Source organism: Carassius gibelio, chromosome A15 (assembly GCF_023724105.1).
Source record: "Carassius gibelio isolate Cgi1373 ecotype wild population from Czech Republic chromosome A15, carGib1.2-hapl.c, whole genome shotgun sequence".
NCBI classification, from domain to species: domain Eukaryota; kingdom Metazoa; phylum Chordata; class Actinopteri; order Cypriniformes; family Cyprinidae; genus Carassius; species Carassius gibelio.
The window spans coordinates 7,644,453-7,665,482 of NC_068385.1; the positions used below are offsets into that span (position 1 = coordinate 7,644,453).

Genomic DNA, 21,030 nt, shown 5'->3' on the forward strand with positions numbered 1-21,030 from the left:
AGTCTACGGTTTCTCCTGAATTCCTGCTTTTGCTTGGTGCTAAAAAAAAAAATATTTTTTGTCGGATATCATTGGTTACTTTTAATATTTTTAGTTAAAAGAAAAAAATGATTACTGAAAAGATTCTAATTAGGCCTGTCACGATAACTTTTTGTTGTGCGATATATAGAAATAGTTGCGATTTAAACATTATTATTATTATTGTCGATTTAAGAACATTTTATGCCACTGTAAATATAATCATAATATAAAAGCATAATACTGCATAATAAATGACAACAAACTTTTAATTCTAAAGAATATTTAGATCATTGAAATTATCAAAATATTAGATACCTTAAACTTGAATAAATAGTAAATAAACATTTTCTAACAAAAAGTACAAAGTAACAAGTAGAAGAGAAAAAAAAATCAAAATAACTTGATTTTTCCATCTACAGATTTTCCTGGACCTTATATTCTCTGTACATTTAAGGGTGCACTGTACTGATGAAAAACATAATGCCCACTTAGCAGTCAGATGTTTGTATGCACAAAGGCACAGATCCCTAAACAAGTCCATATCTGCAGATGAAACTTTTTTATTTTTATTTTTTGTAGAAGTATTTTTTATTTTTTTTTAAACCAGCACCAACTTTACCACGTTATGTATGAAAAAATTGGAATGCAAAAACATGGAAGACATTAATTTCTACGTAAATATAATGGGCAATGTATTGCGTTACCAAAAATGACTGAGGTCATGTACATATATTGTGCGAAAAGTCGATATATTGATAATTGCGACAGGCCTAATTTTAATATACATGGGGTGGCCAACTTTGGTCCTGGAGACCCACAGTCCTGCAGAGTTTCACTCCATCCCTAATCAAACACCTAATCAAGGTCTAAGGGTTACTGGAAGGATCGAGAAAGTGTTTTTATCAAGGTTGAAGCAGATCTCTGCAGGACTGTGCTGTCTAGAACCACAGTTGGTCATCCCATAATAGACCACAGTCAAGCACCTTAGATGCAGTATTAATTTGGAACAAATGACAATGGGGCTGAAGGATAGAATGTTAAGTTAGCATTAGGGATGGGCATTCCAAGCAAAAATAATATTCGAAAACCACTGGGTATTTAAAAAAAAAAAAAGTGTCACATCTTAAAAATCACAGGTATTAGGGAGCTGCTATTATCGGTTTTGAAATTCACTTTCGAGATTCGCGATCACACTTACTGTGTTTATACTACAGGGCAGCATTACTTAGCACACATTTTACAAGATTAGATGTTTGTCAGTGGTTCTCAGGAACAAAATAATCTTTCACCATCGTCCTATCAGTCATTTCTCTTTACTCAGTTTATGTGGTAAGTGAAATGTTATGTACTTTAATGTAACAGGCTACCGCTAACTATGTCCCTTCAGTGACTCCGTAGAACGCATTATTTGTTTTTCACGCCTCTCTCTGTTTGTGGTCCACACAGAACTCTTATTTGATATCGTCCCAGGTTACTGTAACCGTAATTTGCTACGCATGTCTGCAGTGTGCATGTGAGACAATGTGTTCGAAAACTTATTAAATCAACTAATTGAATATTTGATAATCGTGACCCATCCCTAGTTAGCATTCAGTGGGTTCTACTACTGTGCACTTTGGTGTTTACCATTCAGGTGACCATTCAAGTCTTAAAATCAATGCATTGACCCATCTGTATGCCAGTTTCTTACAGCCTCATTTTCATTTGCTTCAAATATGGTGTCTTAACTTTTGATTCTGATGACTCTCCTCATGGTTTATCTGGGTTAACCTCTAACCTCTGTTCTTCAGGGTGATGCCGAATTTGCTCGTATTATGGGCATTGTTGACCCCAACAACAGTGGAGCAGTGACCTTCCAGGCCTTCATCGACTACATGTCAAGGGAAACAACCGACACAGACACTGCAGACCAAGTCATCGCCTCATTTAAGATCCTAGCCGGAGACAAGGTAAGAATATGCATGCCAGGATGTCCGTCTAAATTGTTCAGAGTTCTTGTATGGCACTTCAACCTATCCCCATCTGTTCTCCTTTTCAGAACTTTATCACAGCTGAGGAGTTGAGGCGTGAGCTTCCTCCTGACCAGGCAGAGTACTGCATTGCCCGAATGGCACCATACACGGGCCCCGATGCGAAGCCTGGTGCTCTTGACTACATGTCCTTCTCCACCGCCCTGTATGGGGAGAGCGACCTCTAAAGGCTAACTCCAGAACTCCAGAGCAATTCTCTCTCCTGCATCAGTGCTGATCTTCTCACAGACTAGATAGATGAGAGCCGCATCTGTCTTTCTCTCAACCATCCAGTCCTTAAATAGATCAGTGCTCCTGAGGAAGAGGAAGATATTTAAGAGTGTTGGAAATAGGACTTCATAGCACACTTGCGGGGGAGGGGGATAGATGTTTGGGGGAAGGGGGTTATCATGGCATTTTGGGAAGAGCAAATAACTGTTGATGAAGCTTGCCACGCATTGAGGGATAACCCTTTAATTCTGTGTTAAACATGTCAGTCTTGGAGAGAGCTTAAGGAAAGTTGTAGGATGGAAGAGAAGAGAGAAGTTTAATATTGCAGATTCAGTGTCAAGGGAAGAGGGTGCGTGGCTTTGGACTGTAGCCACAGCTCATGTTCTTTAATCTTCTTTTGATTCCTCTTAAAATGACACGCATACTATGAAAGAACTCAATATTTTTCCAGCTTTTTAGTGAATCCTCACCAGCAGTTACCTGTAAAGACAGTTAGTGTTAAGCCATTGGGCTCATTAAATTAGTACAATATTAATTATCAATTAAATCTACTAGGTTGTTATGGGATGGAACTAAAGAGCACTTAAAGAATCAGCTTTGGCTGCAGTCTATGCCTAGACACTTAACCTGCACCCTCTACCCCGGCGGGCAGGGCACAAGCTTTTCCAGTTAACATGCTATTTTCTTTTCTTTTTTTTCATTGTTTTCTTGCTAGAGTTGGTGGGGTGGGAGGTTTGGTTTGGCATTGGAATATGTTATTTGGCATATAGCAAGGCTGTATATCATAGGAAAAGGGAAAGAACGACTCAAGTGATTTGATAGGGAAGTTGTGACATGCCCTCTTAACCCATTTTGCTGGATCGGTGGAACTCTTTGAAAATCTAACCTCAGCTTTTTCCTCCCTTTTTATTTCGGTCCTCTCCAGCAATTTTGAGTTAGCAGGATTCTACGCTGTACATACTTATTTTCCAGTACACAGAACTGTCTGACTACCTATAATGGTCACACTGGGCTTCAGGTCATAAGCAAAGATTATAAAATAAGCAGTTTCACCCCTGCGGAGTACTGTAGGCAGGTTTAGGTAGCTACAGGTCTGTTTTCTGAGGGGTTGAAGAATGAAGCTACAAAAATACCTAGTCGATTTATTGTTTTCCTTCCCCAATCATCCATACAGCGTTCTCTTATTGACTCCCTGACTCAAGTAGACATGTCCCTTAAGGATTTATTAACTGTAATTAATGTCCATCTGCCATCCATCTCTAATTGTTTCTCAGATATTACTGAATGTCTGTGTGAGAGCTTCAGTGCTGATGTGAGCAGCATAGCCTTGTAGTGACCCTCCACTAGAGCCTATGACAACACAGCTGATGAATCAACAGTTGAAAAGAGAATTTTATATAGTAAGAAATAAGTACAAATGTGCCTGGTAGTTGCAGGTTGCTCTCTCTCCCATTCATTTTGTCCTTTCCTTTTGTTATACACTCGTTTTTTTCTTTCTGTAGGGTGGGGCAGGGACCCAATGTACAGCTCTGGAGGTTGAGGGGAAGGAGTGGAAGAGCTGTAGTCTTAATGAACATTCCATTATGTCTTAATTAAAATTAAATTACTGTTTAACAAATCTATGCAATCGTGTGTCCAATACCAACATGCTCCGTAATGAACGGCGGGGGTGATTTGCAATTGGAAGGGTTGAATTCAAGTGAGAAGAAATTTAAGGGTAGAGGGAGGGAAAAGTGTTGGGCTTCAGAAGATTTGAAGACTTGGACCAAAAGCCTGCTCTTACATCTGCAAAGTAGAATAAAAGCATTTGGAATTCTGATTTATTTTTTTTATTTTTATTTTGTACTCTTTAATATCAAACATTATCTGCTGTACTGGAAATTTGCAAGAACTGCTTTCTGTCTCGAGATGAAAAGTGAATTTCACATGCACACATAAAGTTTCCTTATAAAATATTACCACTTTGAATTATTTGTCTGTGTTCCCTGCTTGCTGAGGATTTCAACCAGTCATTTGATTTGGTCTCTCTGGAGCTTAAATCTTTGACTTTATTCAAAGTTTATAAATAAATGCATTAATGACATTATGTCTTTAATAAAAGTTCTGTCAACAACATTGGTGATAAAATAGTGATTAGCAATTTGTTTTTTAGACCATGATCCATCCTGTGACAGACAAATTTAGTGTATTAGTGTTAATGTTTTCCTCAATAACTTTTTCCATCCCCTTTTGGTAACCTGTATTAGTAAATGCCTCGCATGCTGTTTATGGTGCTCAATTTGTGGTCTGCTGTAACAACATTGTTTTAAGAAGGCTCAAATTAGCCAGATACTATATGTGCTATTAAATGGCTATGTGCTGTTATACTTGCGCTATATATCAACTTTTAAAAAAAGAACAAAAACGGCAGCTCTATTAAACCGTTTAGTCCAGTGAAGAATGACAACAACCAGTAGAGTTAACTTACCATCCTCAAGACAATCAGGTTCCTGATGAAAAATGTTAAGTCCGTACAATGGGCTGTGTTCAGCTCTTCAGACAACGTGAGAGAAAGATTACAGAAGACAGGTCGTAATGTGTTTAAGGTTATATTAAGGTAATGTATATAATTTTGTTGTTGTCGTTTTTATCGCCCTCTGTTGATTGTCGCCGTCGAAAAACTCGTAGGATAGAGGACGAACGGTTAGGCTGCTATGACAACCTGAGGAAGCGCGGGCTTTTTCCTCTCGTCTTCAACCTCTGAATCCTGGCAGCCATTGAGGTGAAGTCGCGCGCCTGGTTTTTTAAATTCACACGCAGGCGGGAAGAACGTCAGAGCGTGGGCTGTTGTGGCGGGAATTATGCTGGCATTGACGTTCACCAATCGTGTACTCCTCATCTTCCCGTTGTCAGATACATTAAAAGATGACGGACGAAAATCAGGTGAACTCAATACTCAGGACTGGAGACGAAAATACATTTAGTCTTGCATATGTAAAAAATAGTTTACTTTTTTTATACAGATTAAAAAGGATTAGGACAAATCTGAAAAAGTCAGGTTCACAGATAAATGCTTATTGCTACAGAAAATTAACTAAAGGTGTAATGAACGATTTGTTTATTAGTATCTCTAATGTAGACCTATTAGTATCTAAAATATTAGTAACTGTAAAAATATTAGTAACTCTAAAAGGTCGCAAAGATTGAATATTTAACATAACCCCAGTGAAGGAAAAATGGTTTTGTGAATTTATTTGTATTATAGTATTGCTCTGTGTCATACATTTCTGTCAAAACATGCACCGGTCAACCTGTAAAAAAAAGAAAAGAAAAGCCACCTGGACTTGTGAAATGCCTGAGCACAAGGCATATAAATCTGAACAGATTGAAGTGATTTTAATCGATACAGAAATATATATATATATATATCACCACATTTTTTTTTAAAGCTCCATATGTTAAAGACAAAAAATATTGGCATTAAATTGAAAATATGCACACATGTGAGCAAAGTGGCACTACATCTCTCAACCACCTGCAGCCACTCAGACTGGGTATTTATTTTCATTCACAGTTATACAATTGTAAGACATGCCTAGTGTCTACAGTGCTGCTTTGTTCTCCAACAGAGACATCGTTGACTTCCTGTGTTTGTTTCTGCACGCTTAACAGGAGCGGGTTTGAGCACAACCGTGTGCATGTCCCTTTCAGTGTTTCATTTGCTGTTGCACATTGAAATTGGACTGTGAAGGTGTGAAAAGTTTCCATCCTGATGATTTTGGCAAATCAGTAACTGTTAAAGGAAACGTGTAACCTGGAGTCCAAACAATTAAGAGTTACCTTAGTACCTTGCCTCTGTCATTGAAATATTAGAATTTATATTATATTCCTACAGCTGAAATCCGTTGTTAATATGTATAAATATGTAAAAAAAAAAAAAAAAAAAAAAGTTATTTCCATCAGCTGTAGTACTTATAAACATGAAGTGCACTCTGGCATACAAAGAAAATAATAAATAGGGCAAATTATAGACATTAATGTACTTGATTTATGGGGAAAAAATTAGACAAACATTGATTAAATCTAAATCATGACTTGCCCTTTACAGTGTTTTATATATATATATATATAATTTTCTGAGAACTGAAGGTTTTCATGGTTTCTCGGTAATGTCTGTGTGTGTTGTATTCAGAACATGGCATGTACACACTCATCAGAGATGGAGATGTTTCCACAAACGTCTGAACATGTGCAAGTCATTTTGCAAGCTCTCTCTTGGTCTTCATGAAAGGACACACTGCTCTATTATTTTCATGGATTCAGTAAACACTGCCACATATGTTTGGGATATTCATGGGTAATGGAGCCTCTGCTATTATAAGTCTAAACTGCATCTCTGATGTAGCTTTGAATTTGGACACCAGAACGCCATTATACAAAAGTTATATAGCTGTTTAATACCAGACTCTTTAAAGATCTGTGAACACAAGAGGATGTCTGTGCTCAATGAAGCGGCCATTCACGGGTCAGAAGAGTGTTTTGTCCCAGAATGCAGGGCCAAACTCCACAAATACTGTGCAGGATGAAGTATCTTTAGAAATCATTTCAGACTTTAGTTTGACCTTCATCTGTCCACAGCTCTTTTGAGTCTCAGACTGCAGCGTTCAATCACTTCTCTCTGGGTTTCTGAATCTGTTTCAGCTCTCGCCGGCGCTCTGACCTTTTCACTTATGCAAGTCCAAACACTTTGCCTTTCAAATAAAGGACTTGTTATTGGTTCTGTAAAAATAACCACGGTTAAGCCTTTCTGACCGCTGGAGCGCACAAGTGTGTGTGACTGTATTTGAGTGGCTGAGAGAGTGTTTGGACACTATAATACCATAGTTCATCAATATCATAATCATTCTTTAGATTAAAATCTGACACTAGAAAGTTATAGGACTAAGAATTCTGAAATTCATCTACATGTTTTTCATATGCAATGCTGACAATATAATGCTGAGTCTCCGATTTTTTTAATTTGATATATGTGTGTGTGTGTTTGTGTGTGACCCTGGAGCACAAAACCATCGATTTTTCGAAAATTGAGATTTATAAATCATCTGAAAGCTGAATAATTAGTCTTTCCATTGATGTATGGTTTATTAGGGTCGGACAATATTTGCAAAAAAAAAAAAAATCTAAATACTGAGAAAATCACCTTTAACGTTGTCCAAATTAATTCTTAGCAATGCATATTACAAATCAAAAAATGTTGATGTATGTATGGTAGGAAATTTACAAAATATCTTCATGGAACATAATCTTTACTTAATATCTTTTTGGCATAAAAGAAAAATCAAATTTTTACCCATACAATGTTTGGCTATTGCTACTAATATACCCCAGCGACTTAAGACTGGTTTTGTGCTTCAGGGTCACTTAGGTTATATATATATATATATATATATATATATATATATATATATATATATATATATATATATATATATATATATATATATATATATATATATATATATATATAAAAGCAAACTGAAGGTGTTTGTCTTGAGTTAAGTGTTTCTTCAGACCTGACAGTCCTTCAAAATGGTCCTCAAATCAACAATAAGTCCTTAATTTTGAGTGAGTGTGAATGGAAGAATCATAATAATGTGGTCCAAGCATCGTTGAATGGTGTAAAGACGGTTTATTATCCTGCTGTGACAGATTACACTCTGTTTACTCCAGTGTGTTTGTCCAACTCATTTTATACATGTTGGGTTATGTTTGCTATCCATGTTCAAACTTTTGTTTAGTTTTGTATCGTACTCTACATAAATACTATCAGTTTATATAAATAACACACACTTGACTGAATGTGTTTCTCCTGGTCTTAAACAAGGTTTGACCAGCAACACTGAAGAACAGCTCTAGGTGGCAGTGCAACTCTAGTCCAGACCTGACTGATTCTGCACTGACTGACTGTCTTTGACTAGTTTTGACTAGCAGTTTGCTTCATGCATGATACGGTTTTGAAGGTGGTTTTGCTCGAGACACTTAGTAGCAAGCAAGCGAGATATTGGTTTTATGTCAAAGTACAACTAAGGGCATGGAAGTTATGTCAATGCATTTCCTTTTTTTTTATCACTGGCTAAAACAGACTAGCATGTAACCATCCGTCTTTAACTTTTCTCTCCAAACTGCCCACAGTGGATGGGTTATAAGATCTGTCTGACCAGGGCAGATGTTGAAGTTTTATGATCGTACAACACCATTTTTTTCTTCTTCAGATTTGAGCTCTGGTGTCTGTGAGTAAAGCAGTTGTGGCTCTTTCATGGATGTTGGCTTTTGTGATGTTCTCAGCGGTGGGTTTTTGTGGAAACAGGGTCTTCGAGGTGAATGTTGAGGTTTGCTGACACAATCCTTCTTGGGTCTTGCCATGTTTTCTCAATGCAGAGTCATAATCGTAAAAACTGCTGTTTTAAAACCCCCAAAATACTAGGCTCTTAAGGTTACAGACACTGCTTCTAAATGGGAAATATTTTGGAAATATTACAAGTCACCCGTTTCACAGATTACTACAAAACACTGCTGAATACACTTTCTACAAACTAGAAGATATGGAAAACTAAAAGATAAATTAAAGGTTATGCATCCAGCCAAAGCTGAAGAGATTTATATCTTTAAAAAGCCAACAAAGAATACGTACAGTATATTGTAATGACCTACATAATGTCTGGTACTATCAGCAGAAAGATAACTTTTAAAACATCCAGGGCAGTAAATATTGAAACTGTAAGTTATAAACAGATTCCCAATCACCTTCATTTCCTGTTTGCATCTAAACCAGTTTGGTTTTCGAGAATCTTCAGTTTCTTCAACACTGGATGAGCGCAGATCCGCTTGTTTCTGAAATATAATCTGAAGAGCCGTAAACACAGGAGCAGATGATTCATGAAGATTCTGGATGTTAAACACTCGCATCAATGCATCAATGTCGCAGGCATCAGATTTGCTCTGTATCTCATATTTGGAAAGTGATCACAGAATGCTCCGTGGGATTTTCTCTCGGTGGGATTCTGGAAAGGCAAACGCTGGAACATTGGCCAGATTCGCTATATAGATGCTCTTAGAAGAAAACTTGTGCTCGTGTCACTGCTGTCCGGAATCACTCTCAGTCTGTTCCTATGTGTACATTACATGCAAAGCTAAACATTTAATGCAAGTCAACATTACAGTTTGTAAACTGCAACAACACAGAGTCATAAAGGGAGCAGAATGAGTAAAAATGAATGCAGCACGAACTTATCTCATCATCATTATCATTATTGTTATTGCTAGCCTGAAGAGCATCATGAAAGAATATGTCAGGTTTAGACAGCATTATTGCTCTCAGTAGATGATTCTGACTTTCAGGGCTGGTTATTTTGCCTTGAGCCCCATAGTTTCTGCTTTAAAACTGCTGCGGCTCCGTGGGGCGTCCACATTCTCCAGAGGTTTTGATCCTCGATTTGCAGAGACTTTTGGAAACGACACAAACCCTGTTTTAGTTTCAAAACTCAGATGTTGTGTCATATTCAGTTCCTGTAAAAAACTCTTCCAGTTCCTCTGTTGTGAGCGTGTTCTCGAGTTACCTAAATACATCAAGTGTGCTTGGTAACGTCACGTTTTCTGACAATATACTGCTTTGCCAGAATAAGTTTCAGGAGAATAGTACAAATATTCTGTCAGCTCACTGTTGGCATGATTATGAATCTTCATGAGATGGTGTGTGTCTTTACTTCTTCGTATATCAGTGTTTTAGGTCTCAGACTAAAACAGTAGATTTGGTTCAATTTAATTGTGATGTGTTCATGTTTAAAGTAGTGAACAGAGTTGAATAATCTGTATTTGTACGGATCTAAAGAATCATCTACACTCTCTTTTCCATCCAAAATCCATCTCTTTGTATCTCTCTATCACCTCTACATTATCAGATCCGTCCTGTAGGTGTGCAGCGGGGAGAAATTGGACATTAATAAATCATATAACGACATCTTATTCAGCCTCCCAGTTAAAATCAAGATAATAAGCATGTTGAAGGACTAAATTTAATCAAGTGTGTGATAGAGTGATTTGCAGCACTGTTCCTGTTGGAAAAACCAGGTCAGGTTGGTTTCTAGAATCAGTAGCAACCAATAAATTTTGTGTTTCTGCTCATATGTGCTCTGATAACTAACCAGCTTGACCTTTTCCCCAACAGTTTGCAGTTTAGAGAAAGAACTGGTCACTGCCCTGCTGAAAAAGAAAAAAAAACACATTTATAATTGGAAATGTATTGGTTTTAATGAAAATTGTAATGGTCCCTGTGGGTCTCTACTGGTAAATGGTTTGATTGAATTGGTGCCATGTTAAATCCATTAAATCCCAATGGAATTTGGCCCAAAAGACACTACTGGACAGGGTTGCCAGGTCTATAGCAAAACCAGCCTAAACATCAATTGAAAACATCCCATACCTAAAATACATATTTTACAGTCAATGCTTAAAAACCAAAAAAAGAGAGACAAACCACAGGGGGAAAAACTCAACCCCCGCCAACAATTTACAAGTAGCCCAATTCTACACGAAATTGAACCCATTGCTAAACCATTAGGTATTGGTTTTAATAACTAACAGTTGATGACTTGTAATAGTATTGTTTTAGTGGAAACCATTTCTTTTCAACAGGATGATTTGCCAAATCAAGTATAACATTTGTAAGGTGTGCAAAAAAACGCACAAAAAATAACTATGTATGTGTTATGTACAGTCAGAACTATATTTTTAACTCAAGAGCGAGCGCCGCCATTTGTAAATTGGATGTTGTGCGAAACGTCTGGTGTCATTAGCTTCCAGTTATTTTACCTGTAGAAACACAGTCCGATATTTTGCTCGGTATTTCAAACTGTTATTTCTTATCATAATGTTTTAATGTATTGTTATAATTATAAACACGCTGGTTTGTAGCTCGAATCATTTTACACTGCACTTCTTCTAGCTCACTAGCAGCTAATGAATACAAACTTACTTCCAAATTTTATTTTTTTAATTCCTCAGCCTTTTGTTCTGACTTCTTTTTATTCAGCTCCATTTTAAACCATTTTCTTGTAAAGGCAGTTTGAACAGCGTTTGACTTTTTCTTTAGTACAGACAAGTGTTTTTTTTTTTTTTTGTTCAAACGAAGGGAAATGAAGTGGACACACAAAGGCCGGTGATGGACAATAGAAGGGATTAGACGAGAGTCGTAACACTTTCTCCGCTCAGTAATGGATGTGTTGACACGTGTCGGAGCTCGTCCTCAATTACGGCCTCTTTATGAGATCTCACGCCGTGTTGTGAGAGGACTGTAGTAGTCCTTTAAAATCCAAAGTCAATTATGAATGAAAAGAACAAGGTACAATGGACGAGAGAGACATAAAATCATGGCAGCATTGAGAGAGATCTTACTCCATAAACCCGCTCAAATACAGAAACGCGCCCACATACCTATTGTCTGGCTAAATCTATCATCTTTTGTCGCAGCCTTCATGCTTGACGCTTTAGAGGAGCTGAAATTGGCTGTCAGTATTCCGGTCCTGGACTCGGAGCTCCTAATGGAATAAATTGGTTCCAAGATGTTCAATTTAACTGTGACCCAACACCTCGGAAAGATGATTCATCTGATATGCAAACCAGAGCATGACCAGCAGGCAATAAAAGGCAAATGAACTGCACTCTCTCTCTCTCACACACACACACACACACACACACAGACAAGAAGGTTCAGTGTGAAAACGAGCTACATGATTTTATTAATTTGCTGATTGGTCTCAAATGTGAGCGTCTTCAACACATAGAAACAATGATAGGCCACTACTGTAGTTCAGACCTGCTACAACCTTGGTTACTGACCTAAACCGATCTCATACTTACTATATTACCTCTGAAATTAAAGCTGCGGTAGGGAACTTTTGACGCTCTAGCGGTTAATAAACCGAACTGCTTGCGTCTTGCGGAAGAACATCGTAGCCGGAACTACTTCTCTCTGTTTATGTCTATGAAGAATCACAAAGGTACTGGGTTACTCCACCGCGGTATCCCCGAAGCAATCTAAAATAGTCCGAATATAAACACTTATTATAGGTGCACCCTAGTGATTCAGGACAAGCCAAAAACACGATTTGGAAAATGGATTCATGGTGTACTCGCTTATTATATAAATTTTTCTACATTTTGAACACAAACAAAGTTACGGACCGCAGCTCTGATTGGTTGTTTCTTACCGGGAGAGGATGACTTTCTGCAAATGGCAATAGGACACTGGGAGGAGCCAGAGGAGCTTGATTTTTTCACAGATTATCTGTCTCATATTCTACTGTCAGGACATAATGACAGGTTTAACAAATATGTAAAAAATATAGATTTACAAAAGTTACCTACTGCAGCTTTAATGATGCAATAAATTCTGCATTTTCTCTTTTTCAGTTGGATTTGGCCGACAGGTTAGGACAAGAGAAGAAAACAAAATGACATCAATATTGTGAAATATTATAACAATTTAAAAGCACTATTTTCTCTATTGAATTATGGTAAATTGTAATTTATCCCTGTGATTCAAAGCTTAATTTTCAGTGTCACATGATCCTACTGAAATCATTCTAATATGCTGATTTACTGCTCAATAAACATTTCTGATTATAACCAATGTTGAAAACAGATGAGCTGTATAAAATGGCTGTAATATATATATATATATGCCAGCTATTGGTCGTTCGGACTCAAATGTATTCATGCAAGTACTATACTTGTGCTGTCTTGTTTCACCGAATGCTTTCTCTTTTCTGTTCTCTAAATCTAATCACACATGCATGATCTGAACAGATGACTTATGAGAGAGGTTTTCTCCTGACATTACTAAAGACAGAAACACAGCTGGGTCCTGAACATCACCTCAGCTGGACCGCAGGAGCAAATAAGACACAAAAGGTCACAGAAATGTGCGTCTTTTTGTCATCCTTCCTTTCGGTTTAAACTGGATTCCTCTGATTATTCGAGTGTGGATTTGCCATTTTATTTCTCCGTCTGTCTGCAGTGCTTTGCCTCCCAGTTCATTTCCACACTCTTCTTTCCTTCCGTCCACTTCTCCTCAGTCTGCGAATGGTTGTTTATCATCTCTGATTCAGTTTTTAATTAAAATACTCCTCTTCTGAAGCTGTGGAGAGATAGGGGCCTGCAGGACCCTCAGGAAAGATGAGCTGGGACTTGCTCTGCGTATCAGTCAATCTGCATATATTACTTTTTGTTATAGTTCATTCAAATAAAATGCACATTTGTGTGGTTTATAATGGTGTTGGCGGACAAGTCTCACATAGCCAAACTTATGACAATAACCATATATATAAGAGTTCAGCTGGTTCTGACCCAGAACAAACATAAAAAGTGACCAAATTCAGTCATTTTTATGATTATGAGACATCTATCGGTGTGAAACTATTTTATATAACAGGTTTTCCTGAACTTAGTGGTTGTGAGTTGATAAAAAACTCATAATTAATTAAATCACAAAAATGTAAAATTTCAAAGTAAAGCTTTTTACTTTTTTGTAGTAATCATAATACATGTCTAGTGTGTATATATATATATATATATATATATAAGAAATTCTCCTAGTTTGGGAATCCTGCATTATCATAATCATAGACCAGCTTGCAAAAAAAAAAAAAAAAAACTCTAAATCATTTCTATTTATATTTCCATTCCTTGAAGTGAAGGATATAAACCTGTAATAAGCTCAAAATCCTCAAGTTTGTGCAGTTCATCTGATCCTGTGACTAACAGGTAAAATAATGGCTTGCATACTGGAAGTGTAGTACAGTATTTATGATTGTGAGCATGACACTATTATGTGAATTCATCCATTTGTCTGAACAGTTAAATCATGAAGGAATCGCTGATGTCACCGAGACATAAATGAATGCAATGTAGTCAATTAAAGCTTTTTTAATGGTCAAACAGACAAAATCCATAAAGTCTGTCTGTGCCAGAGCTGCGCAGACGGCAGTATGGAGCCAGCGGCATGTAATAGTGTTTTCCAGGTCATGAAGGAAAGATTAAATATCAAGCGAGCATCTCAGAAGACCTCTTCCACTAATAAAATAAAGCCTGAAAATGACCAGAGACTAGTTTTCAGATGGAGTCCACAGAGCGGGAGGATTTACAATCAGAGAGAGAGAGAGAGAGAGGATGAGACATCTACAACATATGGCCTTTACGAGATGCACAGCTGCGTGATGGAAGGACTCTAGAGGAAGTGCTCTGGCATCCTTCCTGTTTCCTCCTGGTGTCACCTCGTTTGATGCCCTCGTGAGGACGCTGGTCCAGATGTGCCCACAGCTGCTGAAGACTCCGCACACCTGTCCTTCATCACCAGCTGACCGTCATGATATCAAGAGAGACCGTGAATGACAGACAGGTATTTTACATCAATAATGTATGCATGTTTTCTGTTTTCATCGAGTGCATTCTACACTGACACTCAGTTGAAGAATTACAGATTTGTTTTTAGATCATTTGGCCTAATTGGGACATTTACTGGAGACCCTTCCACACATTTACCATGGTGTGCACAGTTTCAAAATACTGTAGAGTTTACTGTATGCACTTAGAAAATGCATGAATGAATGAATGCTTTATGATGGAAGTTCTTTATTTTGTTAAACGGTAAAAACAATGGTTAATGGCGTATTTGTGATTTCATGACAGAATTAGAATCTTTAAGATTCCAATGGTGTTTAAAGTAAAAAAAAATGTTTGTTTTGAATATAAATAATACATTATACTGTACATGCATAATAGATAAGTGATTCTCCTGTAAAAAAAATCTTATTTATTCATTTATTTGTTTATTTATAGCTATGGGTAACATGGTACGTGTTTGTAATTTTATGACTGATTTCAAATGTTTTGCATCATATTTTTTGTGTAATATAACATTTTATTTTGTTTAGAAAATAATTCATGCATAATAGATGTTTTTACTTTTCTGAAGGATTTAGGATGTTTCACACTGAAGTAGTGTTTTTTTAGTTATTTGTCTGTGCTTTATAGTTTCTCCAGGGAATGTCTTCATTAAACAGAGCAATCTGAGATCTAAACCATAATGAGTTCAAGCATATCGTCTGATTACAGGACGACAGCAGTGCTGAGCTTATAATGGACTGGACTCAGCGTTCACTATGGTATTCAGAACCTGAGAGATTTTAACTGAAAACCTAAGAATTCATAACGTTATGCTTAATAAGGTATTAATTTTTCAACACTGAGAAGGAAGTCTCTATTTTTGAATAATTGCCTTTACATAATAGTTAACTTTCTCTCTCCCTTCCCTTGTTACTCTAAGCCAGTATAGTAGGAATCAACACGAAACAGCATTCACAACCCATCTTACCTCTATAATGTGACACATTCCTGAGTGACACAATATGCAATAAAATAAAAAGTATAAGCTGGGATTGGACTTTAGCCGTCAGGATTTGTTTGGATGCTGAAAAGTGTTTCAGTATGTCAAGTGAGCAGAAGATTGAAAAATGAAAGGGGTTTGGAGTTAGACTTTAGGCTATAAGCAATAGTCTTCTGTGGAATAACGTTAAGGGAACATATAAGGAAGTTCATAGTGAAGATCTTGAATTCATCCTGAATTTATCATTCAGCTTCTGTAACGTGATTTTTTTTTTCATTGTATGGATATGAATGTGTGCTAAGAGAATCAAAGAGCAAGGATCTAGTAGTGAATGTGCAAAAAACAGGAATCACTATTGAAAGAACATGGAGTTTCCATGGTAACAGATCAACCCCCCCACATGTCTTACACACCCCAGAACCCAGAGGGGTGCAGGACTCAACTCTAGAGGCACGGATTTGCCTCTTCTTCTTTTTTTATCAGGATATACTCTTGGTCACATGACAGTCCCAAAGGGTGAATGTTTTATTTTTTCACAGATCTCTCTCTATCTCTTTCCATCCCTCTCTCTCTCTCTCTCTCTCTCTCTCTCACACACACACACACACACACACACACACACACTTAACACACTTGGCATGTTGTAATTGTAGATTTGGTAGGTCTATGTATATGTAGCTATGTAATGTACTCAACCATTCTCAGTTGATAAATACACACACACACAATATACATAGACTGAATTATATCTATCTATCTATCTATATATATCTATCTATATATATATATATATATATATATCTATATATATATATATATATATATATATATATATATATATATATATATATATATATGTATATATATATATATAATTATTATTTTAGTACAGCGAAGTTGCTTGTTTTGAAAGTGTGTAAGTATTGGTGCAAATTTAAGAAAAATCTGCTTATTTTCAGATCAATATATATTTAAATTCTGCATATCTTATTAATAACTATCATGACTATGGCTGAAATAAATAATAAACAATGGCTTACTTTTAATGCTTTAAAGTAACTTTTGCAGTTTTACTCCAGTAAAACTGAAAAGGATTACTTATACTTTTACTGGATCAGTACTATATTGTAGTACTTTTACTCAAGTATACTTGATTCGTGTGTTTCATCCGTCAGTGACAATGATGTTGTCAATTAGACACTCTATTCCATGCATAAATAGCATTTCTTTTCACTATAAGATGAGGAACGTACTCGAAGTCTGTTTTGATTTCATGCTGACCTCAAACTTTTAAGGTGGTGATATCACGTGCTCCAGCTTGTAAGATGTTTATTGTTGCATTGTGTTGTGCTTTATGCAGTACACTAGTGTTTTATTCTCCACGCAGCCTGTGTCAGGTTTCAGCAGGGGAGTTAATGACTTTGTCCACTATTGATCTCAATCACATACCTACACATGAGTGTCTGTTACTGACATGTGTTTGCTCGTGGATGATCTATGATATGATCTGCCTGTCAGTATTAGTTTGGGTGAAATCTGAGCTTCATTCGACTCTGTGTCGCTCATATTTCCTGACGTCTGGACATGTGTGGCATTATTCACAGATGTCACACTCGCACACAGATGTAGCTTTTCTCATTACTGCACGTGTCAGAGATGCACAAACTCCAGATGAGTGATTACTGCAATCTACAGGTGTGTGTGTGTGTGTGTGTGTGTGTGTGTTTCATATCAGGACACAACTCTGTATAATGTCATGGGTATGACACAGGTATTACAAGGAGAGGGTGACTTATGAGGACAAAATCCATGTCCCCATTTTTCAAAACACTTATAAATCATACAGAATGAGTATTTTTGAGAAAGTAAAAATGCACAAAGTTTCCTCTGAGGGTTAGGGTTAGGGTTAGGGTTAGGGTTAGGGTTGGTGAAGGGCGATAGAATATACAGTTTGTACAGAATAAAAACCATTACACCTATGGGATGAACACACTTTTCACAAAAACAAACGTGTGTGTGTGTGTGTGTCACTCAAACCATCACACACACACATCTGCAGCAAAGCATGAGTAACATGCTGACACACATTCATGCATTTAAACAAATGTTCTTTCAATCCTGCTGTACATGCATCACAATTATATTTGACTTTTGTTGTGAATGATTTATGAATGAAAGCATTTATAGCAGCAGCTGTATGAATGCATTTTCGCTTGCAGACAGCTGATGGCTACTCTCTCTCATTTTAATGCACAAACGCACATTTAGTTTTAATTAATTGTCAAGCGATGTCAATTTTGATTTGATCTGCTATAATTCACTGGCCTGTTTCTAAAGCTGCTCTTTTCTTTCTCCAAATGGAGTATTTACAGATCATCTCCATTTCTAACATCCTTATTAATGTTGTAATCCTCAGTCTTCGGGCTCATACTCTTTCACTGATTTCTATCCTTTGATCAAAGCTGAAGTGTGTGTCTAGTTGTGTGGTATAAATACATTTCCAGACAGCATTTGACACATTTATCAGGCGTTTATTATTTATTATAATATACTCGGACTGAAAAGTTAAAACATTTTTCTCAAACTTTAAAATTGCTAATTATTTTAATTAGTGAATAATCACTGAAGTGTTTAAACATAAGGTGTTGTCACATTTACTTTCACACCTTTATAATGAATTTGCAGTTTAAAAATATATTAACTTTAAATGTAATAACAAAAATACACTACATTTAAAATTCTAATCAAGTACATGTGCTTTAGTATATTAGTCAACACATTAAAATGGGTTTAGTTTTTGAAGCATGGCAAAACATTACATAAAACAAATTGTACTTATTTTTTGTGTCATTTTTAAAAGAGTGCTTAAGTCTGTTAAGTCATGAGTGCACACTTGGGTACTGTGGTGTATTATATTATCAGTAATCATTCAATATTAATTTACTTTTAAGAATTATTAAAAGTATTAAGACAATATTCATATTATAGTTTTAAAATTTAAAGAACACTACAAGTGAACATTCAACACAATTATGCACCTTTTTTACATAAAAAATGGCCATTAAAATTTTTTTTTTATTATTATTTAAAAAATTTATGAGAGTGAAGAAATAAATATAAAAAAAGCTAGTTATACTAAAAATGCATATTGCATTGTTGGGATAGTTTATTTGTTACAATGTGTTCAGATGTAATTGTAACAATTTTGCAGCAGTTTATATATAAAATAATATAATTTATATATATATATATATATATATATATATATATATATATATGGACTACTCAAAACTTTCAGCTAATTATAGAAGAGTAAAAGAAAAAGACAATAAAAAGAGGGCAAAACCTTTAAGAGAAGAGAAGTGTTTCTGTGTGACAGGAAGACCTTGTTCTCTCCTGTGGACTGTGACGGCCTGTCAGAGCCAAACAGCTCTGGGGCGATGTCAGCCTTTCCCAGAATTCAATTCATCTCCTCATTTAAAACATCCCAGAGAGAGGGAAGGGTTGTAATATGATCGATGGACTAAAACATCTCTCAGTAATTGAGACCGAAAATGAATCTACTCTTTCCAATTCTGAGAAATTCTACCTGATACTGAACAAGATACAAGATGAGAAACAGAAAATAAAGAAAAGAAAAAAAGATACAAATATGGAGACCTGAGCTGAATGCCAATGAATGTATCCAATGCAAGATTAGGATTAATGCATCCTAAATTATGGTGTGCTGAAAACTGCACGCACAAAGCTGTATGGATTGTTTACTATTAAATAGCAATCAATTTTTGATAGACTTATGCTTACATGCAAAAGTAAACAGTATGTGAGGTGAACAGTATCTGAAGTATCATAATGCACGTTTGTTATTCTTCCATTTAAACGCTTTGTTATTCTGCCTTAGAAGTTTGTTTAGGCAACAATCTTTTTGTACATAATTGCCACGCTCAGCTTTTCCAATAGCACTGTCTTCATACTCAAGTGTACATGCTTTCAGTCATCACCAGCAAAGTGCACAAGTCAAAAATATTAAGCCTAAATTTTACATTTATGTACTTAAATTGAATTATAAATTTAAATTCCTTTTAGATAACACCGTTTTAACAAACTTAATGTGATGCATATTTGTCAGTCATACTCAAATGAAACAGGTCAGATAATAAATTTATTATATATTATATTGTTATATTTTATATGTTATAAAAATGTTATATTTTTTTAAATACACAATAACGGGGTTAATATATTTATCCTCATTAAATCCAGTTTGTTTCAATCCCATACACTTTAATTATTCCACAGTGATCGATATTTTCACCATGTTCATACATTTTCACAAAGAACAGATTCATGCAGATTCTAAGCAATTTGAACATAGGCATTTTTTCTGAGAAGGTAGAGAGAACTGAATAAATAAAAGAGGAATTTTACAATCATGGGCAATAAAAGCCTTTCGAGATGCATGAGCAGAAGCATGTGTATCATGTCAGCCCCCCACATCAGAGAGAGAGAGAGAGAGAGAGAGAGAGAGAGTAAATGACTCATTGACCTGCTGCTCCTGCTCTAGTTTGCATATCAAATGAATTCTCCTCCATGTGTGTCGGGTCAGAGCTGAATTGACCTGGAATATCTGCAACTAATTTTTTTCATTAGGAGCTGTGAGACTGGAAGCACACGGCCTGGGCGAACACACACACACACACACACACACACACACACGTACATCAGTGTATGACACAGTCCAATTCAACAGCAAATTATGCCAAGAAAATTAATAAATAGTGATTTAAACATACAAAACACCTTTGATTGTGCCTGTGCTTTTTAGGATAATCAACAAAAATAAAAATCAGAAAATAGGCCAAAATTGAAGATGTATTTGAATTGTATATAAAATCTCCAGCCTTTTAATCGCACAGTTTTAACAAAAACGATTCAACTTAATGTGATGCATATTTGACAGTCATACATTAATAAAACTGGAAAGATTTTCATCATATTTTAGAATCAGCATATAAAGTATGAACTTTTTTTTAAAAAAATGGCTAAAAATGAGTTACATGGGATTTATTGATCATAAATATATAAAGCCAGTTATTGTGTATTTTAAACACATTCAGTTTATTAGTGTTGTTACAGAGATCTGACAATTTAATTGCAAATTTGCAGTACATCATGTTTATAAATTTATGTTGAAATCCAAATGGATGGAAATTGTATGCAATTCACATTCATAAGTCTTCAATTTAGGCCTAAATATTTTTCTCTCTGCATCTTTTACTGGGTCACATAGTTTAACATTAAAAAAAAATACACTTAAGAATTAACATGCCTTAAAAGTACATTCTTTAC

At 35.9% G+C, this 21,030-nt stretch overlaps 1 protein-coding gene across 2 annotated transcripts in view; it reads left to right on the forward strand.

Annotated features, from left to right (window-relative positions):
* The window catches only part of LOC128029062 (alpha-actinin-4), a 38,015-nt gene extending 33,786 nt beyond the window's left edge, over window positions 1-4,229 (forward strand). For both annotated transcript variants that reach the window (XM_052616534.1, XM_052616533.1), the window contains exons 20-21: window positions 1,812-1,970; window positions 2,060-4,229. In XM_052616534.1, coding sequence (XP_052472494.1) covers window positions 1,812-1,970; window positions 2,060-2,218 — 318 coding nt within the window. In that variant the 3' untranslated portion in view covers window positions 2,219-4,229. The remainder of the gene's footprint in view (window positions 1-1,811; window positions 1,971-2,059) is intronic.
* Window positions 4,230-21,030: the final 16,801 nt, after the last annotated feature.